A 13,995-nucleotide genomic window follows, 5' to 3' on the forward strand; every position below is an offset into this window, starting at 1 on the left:
CGCTTAATTAGGAAACTTCGCAGTTTTGTTATTCAAATGAGATATGCGTACAGAAGTACACCTTAAAATGAAATAGAAATATTTAATAAATATTGATGAAAATAATAATCCGCGGCATAATCGTTTAATTTATGCGGGGTCATAAATTACAATGACACGATCATCAGGGAATAAAATATCATTCTTGAATGAATAAATTTTATGAATATCTATTTTGAGATTCTGAACAGTATTATAATAGGAAATTTTCCATATTTCATAAATTTCTCGTTTTTTTCCTTATAAAAATTATATTACTTGAAAATAAAATTTAAATTCTTTTCCATTCAAATAGTTTCAATTATTTAGTGATTATAACGATACATATAATATATAAAAATGCAATCATTTCTTTCTTTTCAATTCAACAATTGTTGATCAATAATGAATCAACTTTTTTTTTTGTCAATTTTTCTCGATCTTCTATTCTTTTCTCATCCTCTCTTTTTTCACTTCTTACACGTGAAAGATCCAATGATCATTTTTGCCACAATAAACGCTTCTTTAAAAACTCGAGAAGAAGCTTATTTAATAGTCAACTTTTGTTAAATTGAATGATATTTAGATACAAAGTAAATATCTCGTAATAAAGCTACCAATCGAAGTGTTCGATTCTACCTGAAACTTTATTCGGCCGTTATAGAAACCCAATTTCCTTTATTACGAATTCTAACTGGCAACTTTCAGGAATCGACAAAGAAATCTTATAAAATACGTGATCTTTTCCTTTGCATTCAATAACAAGTAACTAGAATAGCAATCATAAGAAACCTATGAGAACGATATCGAAAAAACTAAATATCCTCTTTTTCGTGTCAATATATATTGTCGCTCATTAGAATTTCAACGTGAAAAATGAATTCAAACTACAAAGTTTCCTATTTAATTGATCTTAAAAAATTATAAATAAATTTTTGAATATCATAAACATGATGCATGCATTTTAAACAGGATAAAAGTCACTCACCAGTGTCGTAAAGCGGACAGGGCATGTACGCATACCGCTGTTCCGGATGTACTACGGACTTATTCCTTTGTCCGCTAGTCATAGTCGCAAATTTGGTCACGTACTGTAGGAACTTGTCATAGAAGAGAAGAAAAGTTGTTCGAATTATCGTTAAGGCGGTATTGTAATCCTTCGTTCACCAGATTTGGCCCGATTTCGGGGAATAGCCAAATGACAGGATGATTATCCCGAGATGATCAGAAGTAACTGCATCCTGTAATAATCGAGCGTGTTGCGATGCATTCTATGTTGAGCCTCTTCGCAAATTAACTAATTAAGAATGATTGTGTTGTTTCCGTGCCAATTAGACACTATTGCTGATTGTTGTATATGTACACGTGTACGTATGAACGTCGTCACTTAATTAGCACCAAAATAACTGACTTCTTCCTTTTCTGGTTTTCCTTCTATCACTGCGATTTCACCTTCTACAAGAAACATACAGAGAGATACAAGTAAGGAATGATACTTCACGTTTCCCGGTCATTTATTTTTAGTCGAACAAACATGGCGATTCTATTCACTTCGAAAGCGCGGGAAAAATGGCATGTTGCATTGATCATTGCATCGATATAGAAGTAATGTTTCATGGTGATGGATACACGAAATTTATTTATGTTTGTTTGTAGAACATTGTACAACATCATAATAAAAATGCCTAAATCCTTACACAAATCACATTCTTTCTTCCTTTATTAGAATAAGCATCAATACTCTAACTTTAGTGACTACACGACCTCCGAATATCGAACTTGTTTATAGATTACCTATTAGCGATTCTAAAATTTTCCACATCACGCCCCCTTTTTACTATTTCATGAAATTCTGAACTTCTTTCAATATACTCAAAGGAGGCGCCACCGGTTTAATAGAAATTAACAAATATGCTAACGATTGTCAATCAAGTGTATCACATATTTTGCGAGAAGTAAACGTGAGTTTTACGTGTAACAAATTATTGTGTTTTCGTAATTAAATTTTCGCGAAAGATTCGAAAATATGACAATTACCACGTAGTTTTACGACCGCATCATAATAATATTTTTCATTTATAAAAATAATCGGTGATAAGTATCAAATAAATTACGAATAATAAAAATTACGCAGTCAAAATGGTGAAAATCGATCCACGTGATTATCGAAAACGAAAGGAACCGCATTAAATTACCAGTGCCCTTTTTATATTAGCACAATACATGTAACTAGTGCTTGAATTGAGTGCCTCTTCTCCGTACCAGTACCCTCGAGCCGATTTCACGACTTTATCGATGTTGATATTCCTGAAAAGCACGCATATATGTACAGTATAGTTTGTGGTAATTTTACCGCGCTTTTCTAATTCGAGATCTCGTTTCGCCGCCATTATGATAAACGCGCGCAGTTGTGATAAAACGAAATGACAATAAAATTAATGGCGTTAATAATCGAAAAGTGTATTAATTGTGCTGTTACTACGAATACTGGGTCCTTTTAGATTTAGAAGAATTAACCCATTAACTGAGCACTCTTGGGACACGCTTGGCTGAACGTTAATGCAGCATTCTATTTTATACGAGCCTGCAAACTGCACAATGGTCTCTCGTCGGTTAACACATCAGGTATGAATGATGAATTTCAAGTGACAAACGATGCGTTCTTTGTTTTAATTCTCTTCTTTTGAATATCTTTTCATTGTGCATTCAAGCGAAATAAAGTTAAAATAAAAAATTAATGAATTTATTATAAATGTTAAGAAACGAATACGAATTTTATCAGAAATTCTGACAAGACGTTAATTATTTTCTAATTTAGAAGTGTTTATCGCGATATAAATAAAGCTGTAACACGTATATATTAATTGGTTATAATAATATGGCTGAACATAATTTATGATATTTATTACTCGTGTCAATTATAACAACTTTCCACTGAAATACCGTGTTTTTTTAAACAATGAACGAAATTATAGGATATAAAAATTCGATTTATCAGTTTTAAGATATATAATATCTATTATAGAACACTATCTATATTTTCGATATATTCCATAATGGAAAATCGATAAATTAATTCCCCGTCGAATAATTAATTCCCCATGTTAAAGGCTAAATTAAATTCAAGAAAAAGAAAATAACTAAAAATTAAAAAAGTACGCTAAATTGATTTACATAGCTTAAAAACTATTCACCGATCGCGAGCGGGAATTTTAATTTGATTAATGTTGGGGAAAAGAAAAAAGGTTAGGAACACAGAGTCGAGATCAGGACTGGTTATTAAGCCGTTGTATTTGAAAAGGCTGTAATTGAATTCTTTTGTATAAAGGAAATCAAGCGATTTAGTTCATTCAGATCCGATATCAGTTGATTTGATCAATCTTTCATTAAATCGTGCATATTTTATAGATATAAATATGTCATTAATATCGATATTCATAATTATTACAAAAATAAATGTGAACAAATTCAATTTTATTTCAATCAACGAAAAGCACGAAAATATTTCTCGCTTTGCTAATTTTTAAACTTGCAATTTTTTAATATCGTAAATATAATTCAAATCTGATATTGCGTAAAATAAATGCATACAATGTGTTGAAGCTGGCCAAACTGACTTATTGCAATTTCGAATTCGTGACACGTGAACGCCAATAACTCATTTTCAATCTTTGATTTCAATCAAACTGCACATAATTTTGATCGCGTCTGACCAGAATACAAAGAACGTTAAGCAATGTTAAGTATATTTGTATGTATTTGTAATATGGTAAAAGGGTATGAAAGAACTACTTCCGATCCTCTTAAAAACTGAGCATGCAGTAGCTTGTTACATAGCGTGTCTCAGAAAAAGAATAAAAGAAATGGAAAAAAAATTTTCGTTGGTAGGAAGAATGAGTTCGCGATGAGTGTTTCTTCGGTCATAGAGTTTCTTCTTGTTTCTTTCTTCGTGTTTTACATATTGGGGTGAAAAGCTTGAAGAGACTAGAGTCTAATAAGATGAGATGCTTCTTCTCTTGTTAGAAACAGCATAAACTAGGTCTATTTATTTCTCTAGATAATTAAAGAAAATAACTTTTTCGAAATGTGAAAATTGATATCTCAAAAAATGAAAAGAAATATTTTGTATATTGATTTTCTCATAAAAATAATAAAAGAATAAAATACTTTATTCGATTATATCTATTCGAGTGTATCGCTAAAGAAACGAATATCCAACATTTATTTTCCAATCACGTGCAACAATATATTTTACGGAAGTTTGAAAAAAATTATAAATCATCCCGTCCAACATGCTAGCGTATAAAATTTCAAGGAAACATACATATCAACGCAAACAATAATCAAATTTTTTTCTCATTCTAAACACTATACCATGTATAAACTCTTCAAGAATACCACCTCCAATATTCTCACATACACGCACACACACACACACACACACATACACACACATACACACGTACATACACACGCTACGAACAAATGCGATTCGAACATGAAACTCGTATTGGTCAAGCCATCCAATAGCAATGCACCTTCGAATCCCATTCCACCCTTTACCGGTGAAAGTATCCCTTCTACCTTTCACGTCAACACCACGTGGATCCCGGTCGCTGGCTTTTACACTGGTCGCGTTGCCTGCCACCAACCAGTCGGATAGAACCTCCTCGTCATCCCCGTCGATCCTTTCGATCTCGAACAACGCGTTTGACGTGGAGGAAGCCGGCAGGCAATGGATCCTTAACAGCCGAACGAACGTTTTATTTAAACGTCACGCAGCTGCGAAACGAACGAGCCACGAGGTGAACCGTTCGGTATACGAGCCGACACTCGACTGGACCGCGGTGGTTTGAGTCGCGGGGGGTGAAACAGAGAGAGACGGAAACAGAGGGAGGGAAAGAGAGCGAAACACCGGGCGCGTGGAAAAGGGAAACACGCCAGAGCCGGAAGAAGAGAAGGAAGAAGGGAGGAGGGAGGAGGGAGGAGGAGGAGGAGGAGGAGGAGGAACCGGAGTAAAAGTCGTTTCGGGTGGGGAAGGGAGAGAAAGAATGAAGGAAGAGGATGCGAAGAAGGGAAGTTGGGAAAGAGAGGGGAACAGAGAGGGAGGATGCTGCGGATGCGGAGCAGAAACTGAGTCCGTCTCCGTCTGGCTTCGCCGCAGCGCGTCGCGGCGCATTTCATCCCCCTTTCGAGCCCCGAGCGACCCACCACCCTCGTCGCCGGTCCCTTCACCCCTCTCGCGCCGCCACGAAACCCCCCTACACTAACCCCTAGTTCCATGTCGCAATGTATCTGCAGTCGGAAGCAGAGACCCCGCTCTGCCTTCGAGACACACCGCCGTGAAAGTCGACTCTCGTTTCTTCAACGTGTTTCACCCTTGCCTTCTTCGCGTTCTCTCACCACCTTCCTCCTCCACCGCTTGATACTTCTAGCTGGCTTCTCGCACTTTCCACTTTTTATCCTTTTTTTCGCTCCTTTATTCTTTATTCATTCTCCCGTGTTTGTCCTTTCTTCAATTCCTTCTGCAGAATAGGAAGGCGAGAGGATTCCATGGGATATATAAAAGGGACCGGTTGAATAGGCGAAAAAGATACTTCGGGGATGGTTTAAAGTGCGGTTTACGCTTTCGTAAAGAGGTTGGATAATTGGCACTCGTTGAAGAAAGGGCTATTGTATAGAAAGATTGCAATTCGTGGGATACGATGTTACATTATTGTTCGAAAATACATGAAAAATATCGAATCAATTTTGAGGCAAGGCACACGCGCATCCAATTTGAGAGAGAATTTTATTTGAAAAGATCGGCTCGTTAATTGAGATTCAAGAAAATATGAATATCGAGCATTCTATCTAAAAACTGATTTTTTAACCTGTTTCAATGGATGCTGAAAAAAAGAGGGTCACTCGGAGGGCAGACGAATTCTTAATCGACTTCTCGAGGGCAATACCACCTCTCTCACCTGGATCGTTGCCTTTCCTCCCAACCACGACAAGGAGGGAGGATCGGCTCGATCGAATTTCATCCGAGTTTATCCGTAAAAAAAAAAAAAGGCGCGTAAAAGATGCACACCCGCGAAGTTGAGCCAATTTTATCTCGCGAGTAGTATCGCGAAGGAGAGAATCCTGGAAGAGGGCAGCCAATCGGGATACGTCTCGAGGACCAATTGGCCACGATTCGCCGGAAATCCGCGCGGATTCCTCGTTTTAAAGAGGGATGCGCCGCATTTTTTTCAATCATCTCGCCGAGTGGAACGCGGCAATAGCGTTCGGAAAAAAGCAATTGGGAGGGTTGCAACCGGGCCCTCGGCCGTAAAAGCGAATTGCCATCCTTTCGGGTATTTATGAGTTCGCTCATTGCCTCCCAAGTCGCCGTGGGAAGAGCGCAACGAGTTTTTTTGCACTCGTGCCTAGGCATAAATTATTGCCGTTCGTTAAACACACGTCTTACCGCGTGGCCTTCTTCTTTGAACTTATCTCGACGAGCTGCGACACCGTGACACCAAATTTCGAAAACGAAGATCTCTCGAAGGAATTTGGATCCCGTTTCGGAAGATGAAAATGAAGAGCGGACGAAGGGAACGATTTGATCCTCGAAATCGCGAGCGAGTAAATTTTCGATTTGGTTGATTTGTTGGAAGATTAGGAAACACGGCTCGGTTTGGCGAGGATGAATTATCCGTGGAAAATGGTTTCGACGTTTCGGCGAATGGTATCACTGCAGCTTCATTATCCTAACACGCACTGATGCGAGTGATATCGATCTGCATAGGAAACTAGACTGTTAGCGGCATAAATTTTACCTTAAGACGGCCTGCCCTGCTTTTAACGTATCTATTGCAATTTAACCCTTTCGAGATATACGAGAGAGTTACAATTTTAAGATGATGTATTATGCACTTGGTTCTTGTAATTTTTTTTTGTTGGTTATAGAAATTTTTTATTTAAAAGTATGTGTAATTTAAAGGAGAATCTTATTGAAATTTTCAAAATTATTCGAAGGATGTTTCTAATTCATTTTTTAAATGAAAAAAAGAATTAAATGAAAAGAGGACGAATTTAAAATATTATTATCTATCATATTTTGAAGTAATTGGATAGTTGGAAAAAAAAATTTTTTTGAACTATAGAACGATTCACATTATCGAGTTCGTTGTTAGAAAGAAAAGAATCTTGAAAGAACGTATTCTAAATGCTTTTAAAATGAAAACTAATAAAAAACGAATAAAATAAAGACTCGGAAGGGAAAATAAGGAAGATAAAACGTCCCGTGAAAAAAAAAGCGATCGTTACGATCTTCAATATCCTTCAAAATGACAGGAAAAGGCCCATCCATCCGTTCGAAACGATTCATAATCGTTCAATCTGGATCGTAAAACGAGAACTCGTGAAAATGACAACGTCATCCTCATCCTTGGAATCGTTAAAACGAGATAATACGCGTGATATATATCTAGAAAAAGACAATTTCAGGATCCGTTAACGAATAGTTTCGCATTGATCAGGCGCAATAAAATCAACGTGAAAAGTGATAAATTTTATCCCATACTTCCAGTTTATAATTAACAATAAAAGAGAAGAAAATCAAGCATATTTGTTACGATAAGAGTTTCAATGATCGTATCACATCATATTTACGATTCGTTGATAAATAATTTATAACGTTTGCAAGTAATATTACGTCGTAACTAAATCATGGGAATAGGAGTGGCAAAACAAGAGGCATATGAATTCAAGTTTCACTGTATTTTTCTCTCATAATCTAATAGTATTTAATAAATTTACATATTTGTGTAACAATGTTCCTTGGCCATCATTTAGGAGCACGAAGCGTATACCACGTGGAGAGCACGCCATTAAGGATTTATATATATATGTAAAACGAATTTGTCTATTCTATTTGAAATTCTTTTCTGTAAAACACGATTCTATTATGATATTCTATATTTGATAACTAATGTGTTATTTAAAATGAATCTTTCGATATCGTGTATCATGCATAATATTTGAGCTTGCGTGGAAAATATTCGATCTCTTAGATTTTTTTCTCTTTTCATATTTTTTTTTCTTTTTTTAATATCGAAATTTAAAACTTGCGTTCAGATCATTGATATTACTGTCGTACTCTGACCAGTATCGATTTTTCGTTCGTGCTCCCTAAAATTAAAATGTGGGATGTGTATCGTAACAAATAGATATCTCTCCTCCGGGAGGAGAATCCTGTATTAAAACTGGATTACATCTTTATTTTATTACGTTGGTTTCAATTCTCTGAATTTTTTGAATTATTTTCCACCTGTTACGACATGCTCGTAGATTCATTTTGATCTTTCTATCGGGTCTAATCTAACCCAATTATAACTTTGGTTTAATTTTAATATTTTTCGTATTGAACTTTAATAAAAATCTTCGTTTATTTTTTGTTTATCCAAACGACTTTACGAATATATAAGAATATTTATATCTTCTTACAATATCGTTTTACAATCGGCTTTTTAAATTAAAAAATAACGAGTTAAATTAAAAAAAAAAATAACAAATAGTTTTCTTAACAATTTAACGCTTAACAAACGTCACGATTCACTCACGTGGATCAACACGCCCAACGATTCTAAAAGAAACAAAAAACAAACGAAAGAACAAGAAGAAACAATACTAGTATAATTAATTAGGAACAGTAGGAACGGATTTTATTTTTGAGCAAGTCCTTAACACCTAAGGATCGACCAAACATTCCCCATGGCCCACGCCGCCGAAATGTTGGTTTAATAATTGATCGATGCTAGAAGTAACAGCACGATCTATCGAGATTACGTGTACTCGTTTATGCAAGTACATACGCCTTCGCCGTACATTTGCGCGTCTCTTATGAAACGTGTTTTACAAGATAGATTCCAAAAATGGAAGACTGATCGATTCATCAACAATATACGCATAATGCCTTCAAGAGATACAAACTACTCCTAGAACTCGGTTTAAAGAAATATGATCGCCACTGTAACACACAATTAAGTTATTAATTATAGAATTATACGTATGGCAGTTCGTATATGTAGAATCCTAGCAAAAATAGATCGAGATAAAATATAAACTTGAAGATCTCATAATCTTCTTTCTTACATTCCAAAATCTCGTTTCAAATTAAATTTGACGATTAAGATCGACGATTAATCGTCCCAAGGAGTAACTTAGGTAAAGTCACGATAAAAAAAAAAAAAATCTCTGCGTGGAAACATAAAACGGCGCGTAACGATATTTATCATCGAAGGATCTAAAAAAACTCCCACGATTGCCGACCATTCGTCGCGAGATACGTCGGTGAATAAATGTGAAACGACGATGAATCGTGTAATACGTGGTGTAATATGAAAGGATCGTTTCATGAAAATGCAAAGCTTGACCTAGGATGCGTCAAATTCGCGTTCCCATAAAACTAACTTCGAATCAAATGAAAAATCTGGACGGTATTCCTCCCCTTTCGTGGGTCCACGAAATCTATTGCACTCGCCCAAAATATTTATGGTAGACCCAAAACAGGATAATTTCGCCACGATTAAACAGGAGAATGATTAATTTTGAAAAGGAATTCGATTGCTTGGTTTGATGATTCGAAATGATTCTCTCTATGAAGGCTTTAATCGATTCGCATGATCTGCTGTATGATTTTGATGGATGATTTCGCTGAATGCGTCCTGTTTAATCTCGAACATCGATGTAAATTCGAAGATAAAACGCGAATGGAACCCCTCTGCTGTTCGCGATGATTACGTCAATATCGGCACGAATTAATCACCGATTCGAACAGTCGTGTTATAAATTATTTACGCGTTAGTATGTACAAACACACACGGCGACCGACAACGAGAATACGTAATAGACTTCAGTCTACGGCGTTCTGTTTGGCGTTGGATGTCGATCTAGGACTAGGACGGGTCGTCGCTGATCTTGTCGGCGTTCTTCTTCGTCTCCCATAGATTAACCCTCTTCAAGGGATAACAGATCACAGCCGAGAGAAGGATTAAACTGCCGGACAGGTAGAACGAGGACTCGTAGCTTCCGGTTGCGTCCATGAAGACACCTGAGCGAAGAATAGCAAGCGTTCCGTGCAATAAATACGAAACGATGATTTATGAATTAAATAATTAAACCCTGTTGATCAATATTTTTTTAATCACCTGCGAGAGGCGCGCCAATGGCGGCCGCCACACCTTGAAACAGAAGAAGCAGTCCAAAAGCATTGGTTAATTTCTCCAATCCCAAAAGATCCACCACGAGAATCGATCGCAGAGAGGCGAAGACAGCTGGAAAAGTAACGTCGTCGGTTTTAAAATTTAATTTCCACGACTTTTTCACACATTTATCTGCAAAGCGATTAAATTTTTCGATAGAAATAATGGATGGAAAAAAGAATCTTAAAAGATTTCGAAGCACAAGATCAGTAGTTTCATTTTTACCTTTTGATATTTGGTTTAATGGTTGAAAATAGAAACATTGAACAATCTTTCTCTATTCTGAATTCGACTTTTAGATATTGCCAATTGTAAGAAATAATTTTTAAAGGTAGGAAAGGAATGTGATTCTAATCGATCGCATGTATCGAATTGGAACGTGTTAAAATAGTAAACCGGTCTATCTATGCTTACATATACTAATGCCAAACCCAGCAGCGTAAAAGAACTGAAAGCTCTGGCTGAGCGACAGTCCGGAGAAAATGGTCAAAAGGCCACCAGCGCTGATGAATATATTGTTGACGACCAAAGCGTTAACTCCTGGCAAACTGCTGGCCAATCCGCACACTACACGACCAATGGTATTGCCGATACCAATCACAGATACGAGGAACATAGCAGTAGAGGCCTTGATGCCTGCCAATTGGGCTCGATCTGTACAAAAGAATCGATCAGTGTTACTTGTTTTTTTTCTTTTTTCATTTTTTTTTTTTCCATTTGGCACTTGGTTTATTTTAAAAATGAAACATTGCGATTTTTCTTTCTTTCTTTCTTTTTTTCGACGTCTTTTAAATATTCCAAAGGATAGAAGAAATATTTATGATTTTTTATTTTTCTTGAAAATTTTTAGAGATACGAAAGATTTACGTAACGGTTCGATACGATACCTGGAACGTACATGAAGGGTGTATAGAAACCCATCATCGTGAGCCCACCAGAGATGGCCAGGATCAAGAAAGAAGGGCTCTTCAGCAGGCTTATATCGAGCATAGTAGTAAGAATTCGACGTACGCTCTCTGGACAAATGTAGCAACTTCCGCTTTCTTGCTCGGCGACATCCGTTGCAGTCGGCAAACGCGTGACGGACATGTGATAGCCAACGGATGATTGCTGCACAGATCGTTTCTAAATTTATCTACTTTGAATATTAGAAAAGTCTGGAATTATTAATTAGATCAAAGTTTCAATTTTTTAAAAATATTCCACCGTGTTTCAATGTTTCGTTATTCAAATATCCGGATCTTTTTATTATTCATGGAAAAGAAACTGCTTTCCGGAATTTAAAATATTTATCTTACGCTCGCCTCTTTCGCTTCTTACCAAATATTTGAAATATTTATCTTCTACACATTCGGCTTCTTATACTTTCTTACCTGAGATTTGTAATGTGGCAACCTGTTTAGAGATCCGCCATAAAAGATATCATCCCTGTAGAACGGTCTCTGAGGATCCTTGCTAAATGGGTTACGCCTGTTGCCCATCTTCAACGATTTCTGGCTACAATCCGAGTCCGCGCGCTGTCGTCTACCGCTGATCGTGTGCCTGCGAATCTGCCAAACAATTTCCTCTACTTACTTAACCAGAACGTACTGTTATTGCGGCTAAATGAATCCTCCTGGCACAGAAATCGTTCCATCCTGTCCGCAAAACGCACATATTCTCTCGAATATATTATTATAACCAATTGTTGATCTTTCTAACACTTGAATCTCTTTCTACGATTCGATATAAAATATATATCCCATCTTTTTTCAAAACTTTTGCACAATTAGAGTTACACTCTTACGTTACGATATATAATTACATTAATTATCTAATTACTTCTAATTGATTATTATTTTCAAAAAAATTAGAAATAAATTAGAAATAAAAAAGAATTACAATTTAATATTTAAAAAGTATTTAATAAAATTATTCAATATTGATCTTAATTCTAAATATTTCTTGTATACCAAGGATGCTTAATTTTAGAAAAATCCATGGATATTCCTAGTGAGTTCGCTCGAATTTTTACGTTGATTTAACTTAGGAACATAAAACGTTAAAACAGGATAATGTAAAATGGGAGTTTTTATACTCACCGTGGGCACTTTGCCATTCAGTCTTTCAACATCTCCACCGAGGAGATTATTCTCCTCCTCGACGATTTTTTCATCTATATTCATGTCCAACTCTGGATATATCGGGACTGACAGTCGTTTCTCAGAGTTGCTCAACTTTCTCTCTAGGGTTCGTAGCTCCACATGAATCTTGTGAAGAGAATGTAGAGACTTGGAAGCGCTGCAATAAAAAGTTTCACAAATCATCACTCGACTCAAAAACTTACCCCCTTATTCTCGTTCGCAGTTTAATGTCTCTTGTATCTTTATGAGTTTACCGACTTACAACTTTTTTAGTCTCGGTTCGTCGAGAGCTTGTTAAACTACCTACTCCCCTTTAAGTTCAGCGTGCATTTCACAGAACATTAAATAAGACACTACAATCTTTACAAACGAAACTTTTATAATTATTATACATTCTCTATAATTTACAATGGAGTTTCATTTATGTGAATGAAATTTTTAATAGTAATATTTAATAGATATAATATAATTGGAAATATTTACGTCTTTAAAGATTAATTCATTGCAGCATTCATTAAAATATATATATATGAATTTCTATAAATGAAAAATCATATTGATCTATTGTGAAAATTTATATAAACATTGATCAGTTTTATTGTACTCATCTCTTTTATCTTGGAATCTTTCTTTCAATTCTCTTCAATATAATCTATTAAGTAATAGTTTATAATCTTTAGCAATTCTTAATACAAGAATTGGAAATGAATTTTTTTTCAAATAATAAAATTGGAAATTATAAGAATGCAAAGTAAAAATAGAAGATTTTATTATTACTTTACTATGTTGGGGTTGCTTCCAAGTAATTCTGCGGCAGTGGGATAATCTGTATTGTTGTTTGTTCCAAAGAAACCACTTCTTTCTGGTTGGACACAGTGTAATGATGCCATGGACACTCCCCTTCCTATCAAGCTATTTTTTACTTCTAAACCAGCGTTTTCCGGGGTGGATTTTACTTTAATCCGTGTTGGTTTCAGTGGACGGAACATGGCGCCGAAAATGGAGCAATTCAATAGCATTCCTGCAATATTTGCAACGAGAGCGTCTAAATCAAAAGACTTCTCTATTATATATACGTGAAATTTTTTTTTTTTTTGCTTCTTTGATACCATAAAAGGAAGAGGCTTTATATCAATCTTGAATTGAAACGATATTCCAACCTTTAAAAAAGAAATGAACGCGTTAAGGTAAGCGTAAAATCTCATATATTATAAAGTTTTTAATAATATTCGAACTTTGCCAAGAAATGAAATTCCTATTTTGAAGATAAAGAATAACGAAAACATTTTTAAACTTATTCTTATATAAAACATTATTTAATTAGCATTTCTTATTTCTATTCTAATACTAGAATAATGATAAGATAAAAAAATACCCGATATAAAATTACAGTAATATAATATTAAAAAAAATGTGATTCTCAAGTATTATTATTATATAATATTATAGATAATTAATCAGATACAAATGACGTCATTTTATTAACACATTTAAATTTACCAAATAGATGAAGGATTTATTAAAAATGGATATGATTACCTGCTTGGAAGAGCAACGCACCCCTCCAACCGAATCGTTTGACCAGCACGTCTGAGATGGGCGCGAGCAGAAAGGCGCCGATTCCG

The 13,995-nt window shown here is 35.5% G+C and overlaps 1 protein-coding gene and 2 long non-coding RNA genes across 3 annotated transcripts in view; 1 reads left to right on the forward strand and 2 right to left on the reverse strand.

Annotated features, from left to right (window-relative positions):
* Positions 1-5,459, reverse strand: part of LOC116185363 — a 24,124-nt gene extending 18,665 nt beyond the window's left edge. Inside the window, exons 1-2 of the long non-coding RNA XR_004150204.1 lie at positions 4,603-5,459; positions 1,007-1,473 (exon numbers count right to left, since the gene is read on the reverse strand). This is a non-coding gene — a long non-coding RNA (uncharacterized LOC116185363). The remainder of the gene's footprint in view (positions 1-1,006; positions 1,474-4,602) is intronic.
* LOC102680515 lies at positions 1,469-13,995 on the forward strand. Its single transcript, XR_421492.2, has 3 exons — positions 1,469-2,643; positions 13,348-13,557; positions 13,878-13,995. It is a non-coding gene; the product is annotated as an uncharacterized LOC102680515 (long non-coding RNA).
* LOC102680381 overlaps positions 9,356-13,995 on the reverse strand; it is a 20,689-nt gene continuing 16,049 nt past the window's right edge. Inside the window, exons 6-13 of the mRNA XM_006613957.2 lie at positions 13,910-13,995; positions 13,148-13,391; positions 12,329-12,527; positions 11,621-11,797; positions 11,135-11,357; positions 10,662-10,901; positions 10,194-10,319; positions 9,356-10,096 (exon numbers count right to left, since the gene is read on the reverse strand). The exon at positions 13,910-13,995 is cut by the window's right edge and continues 24 nt beyond it. Coding sequence (XP_006614020.1) covers positions 9,942-10,096; positions 10,194-10,319; positions 10,662-10,901; positions 11,135-11,357; positions 11,621-11,797; positions 12,329-12,527; positions 13,148-13,391; positions 13,910-13,995 — 1,450 coding nt within the window. The 3' untranslated portion in view covers positions 9,356-9,941. The remainder of the gene's footprint in view (positions 10,097-10,193; positions 10,320-10,661; positions 10,902-11,134; positions 11,358-11,620; positions 11,798-12,328; positions 12,528-13,147; positions 13,392-13,909) is intronic.

This window comes from Apis dorsata, unplaced genomic scaffold (assembly GCF_000469605.1).
Source record: "Apis dorsata unplaced genomic scaffold, Apis dorsata 1.3 scaffold_165, whole genome shotgun sequence".
NCBI lineage: Eukaryota > Metazoa > Arthropoda > Insecta > Hymenoptera > Apidae > Apis > Apis dorsata.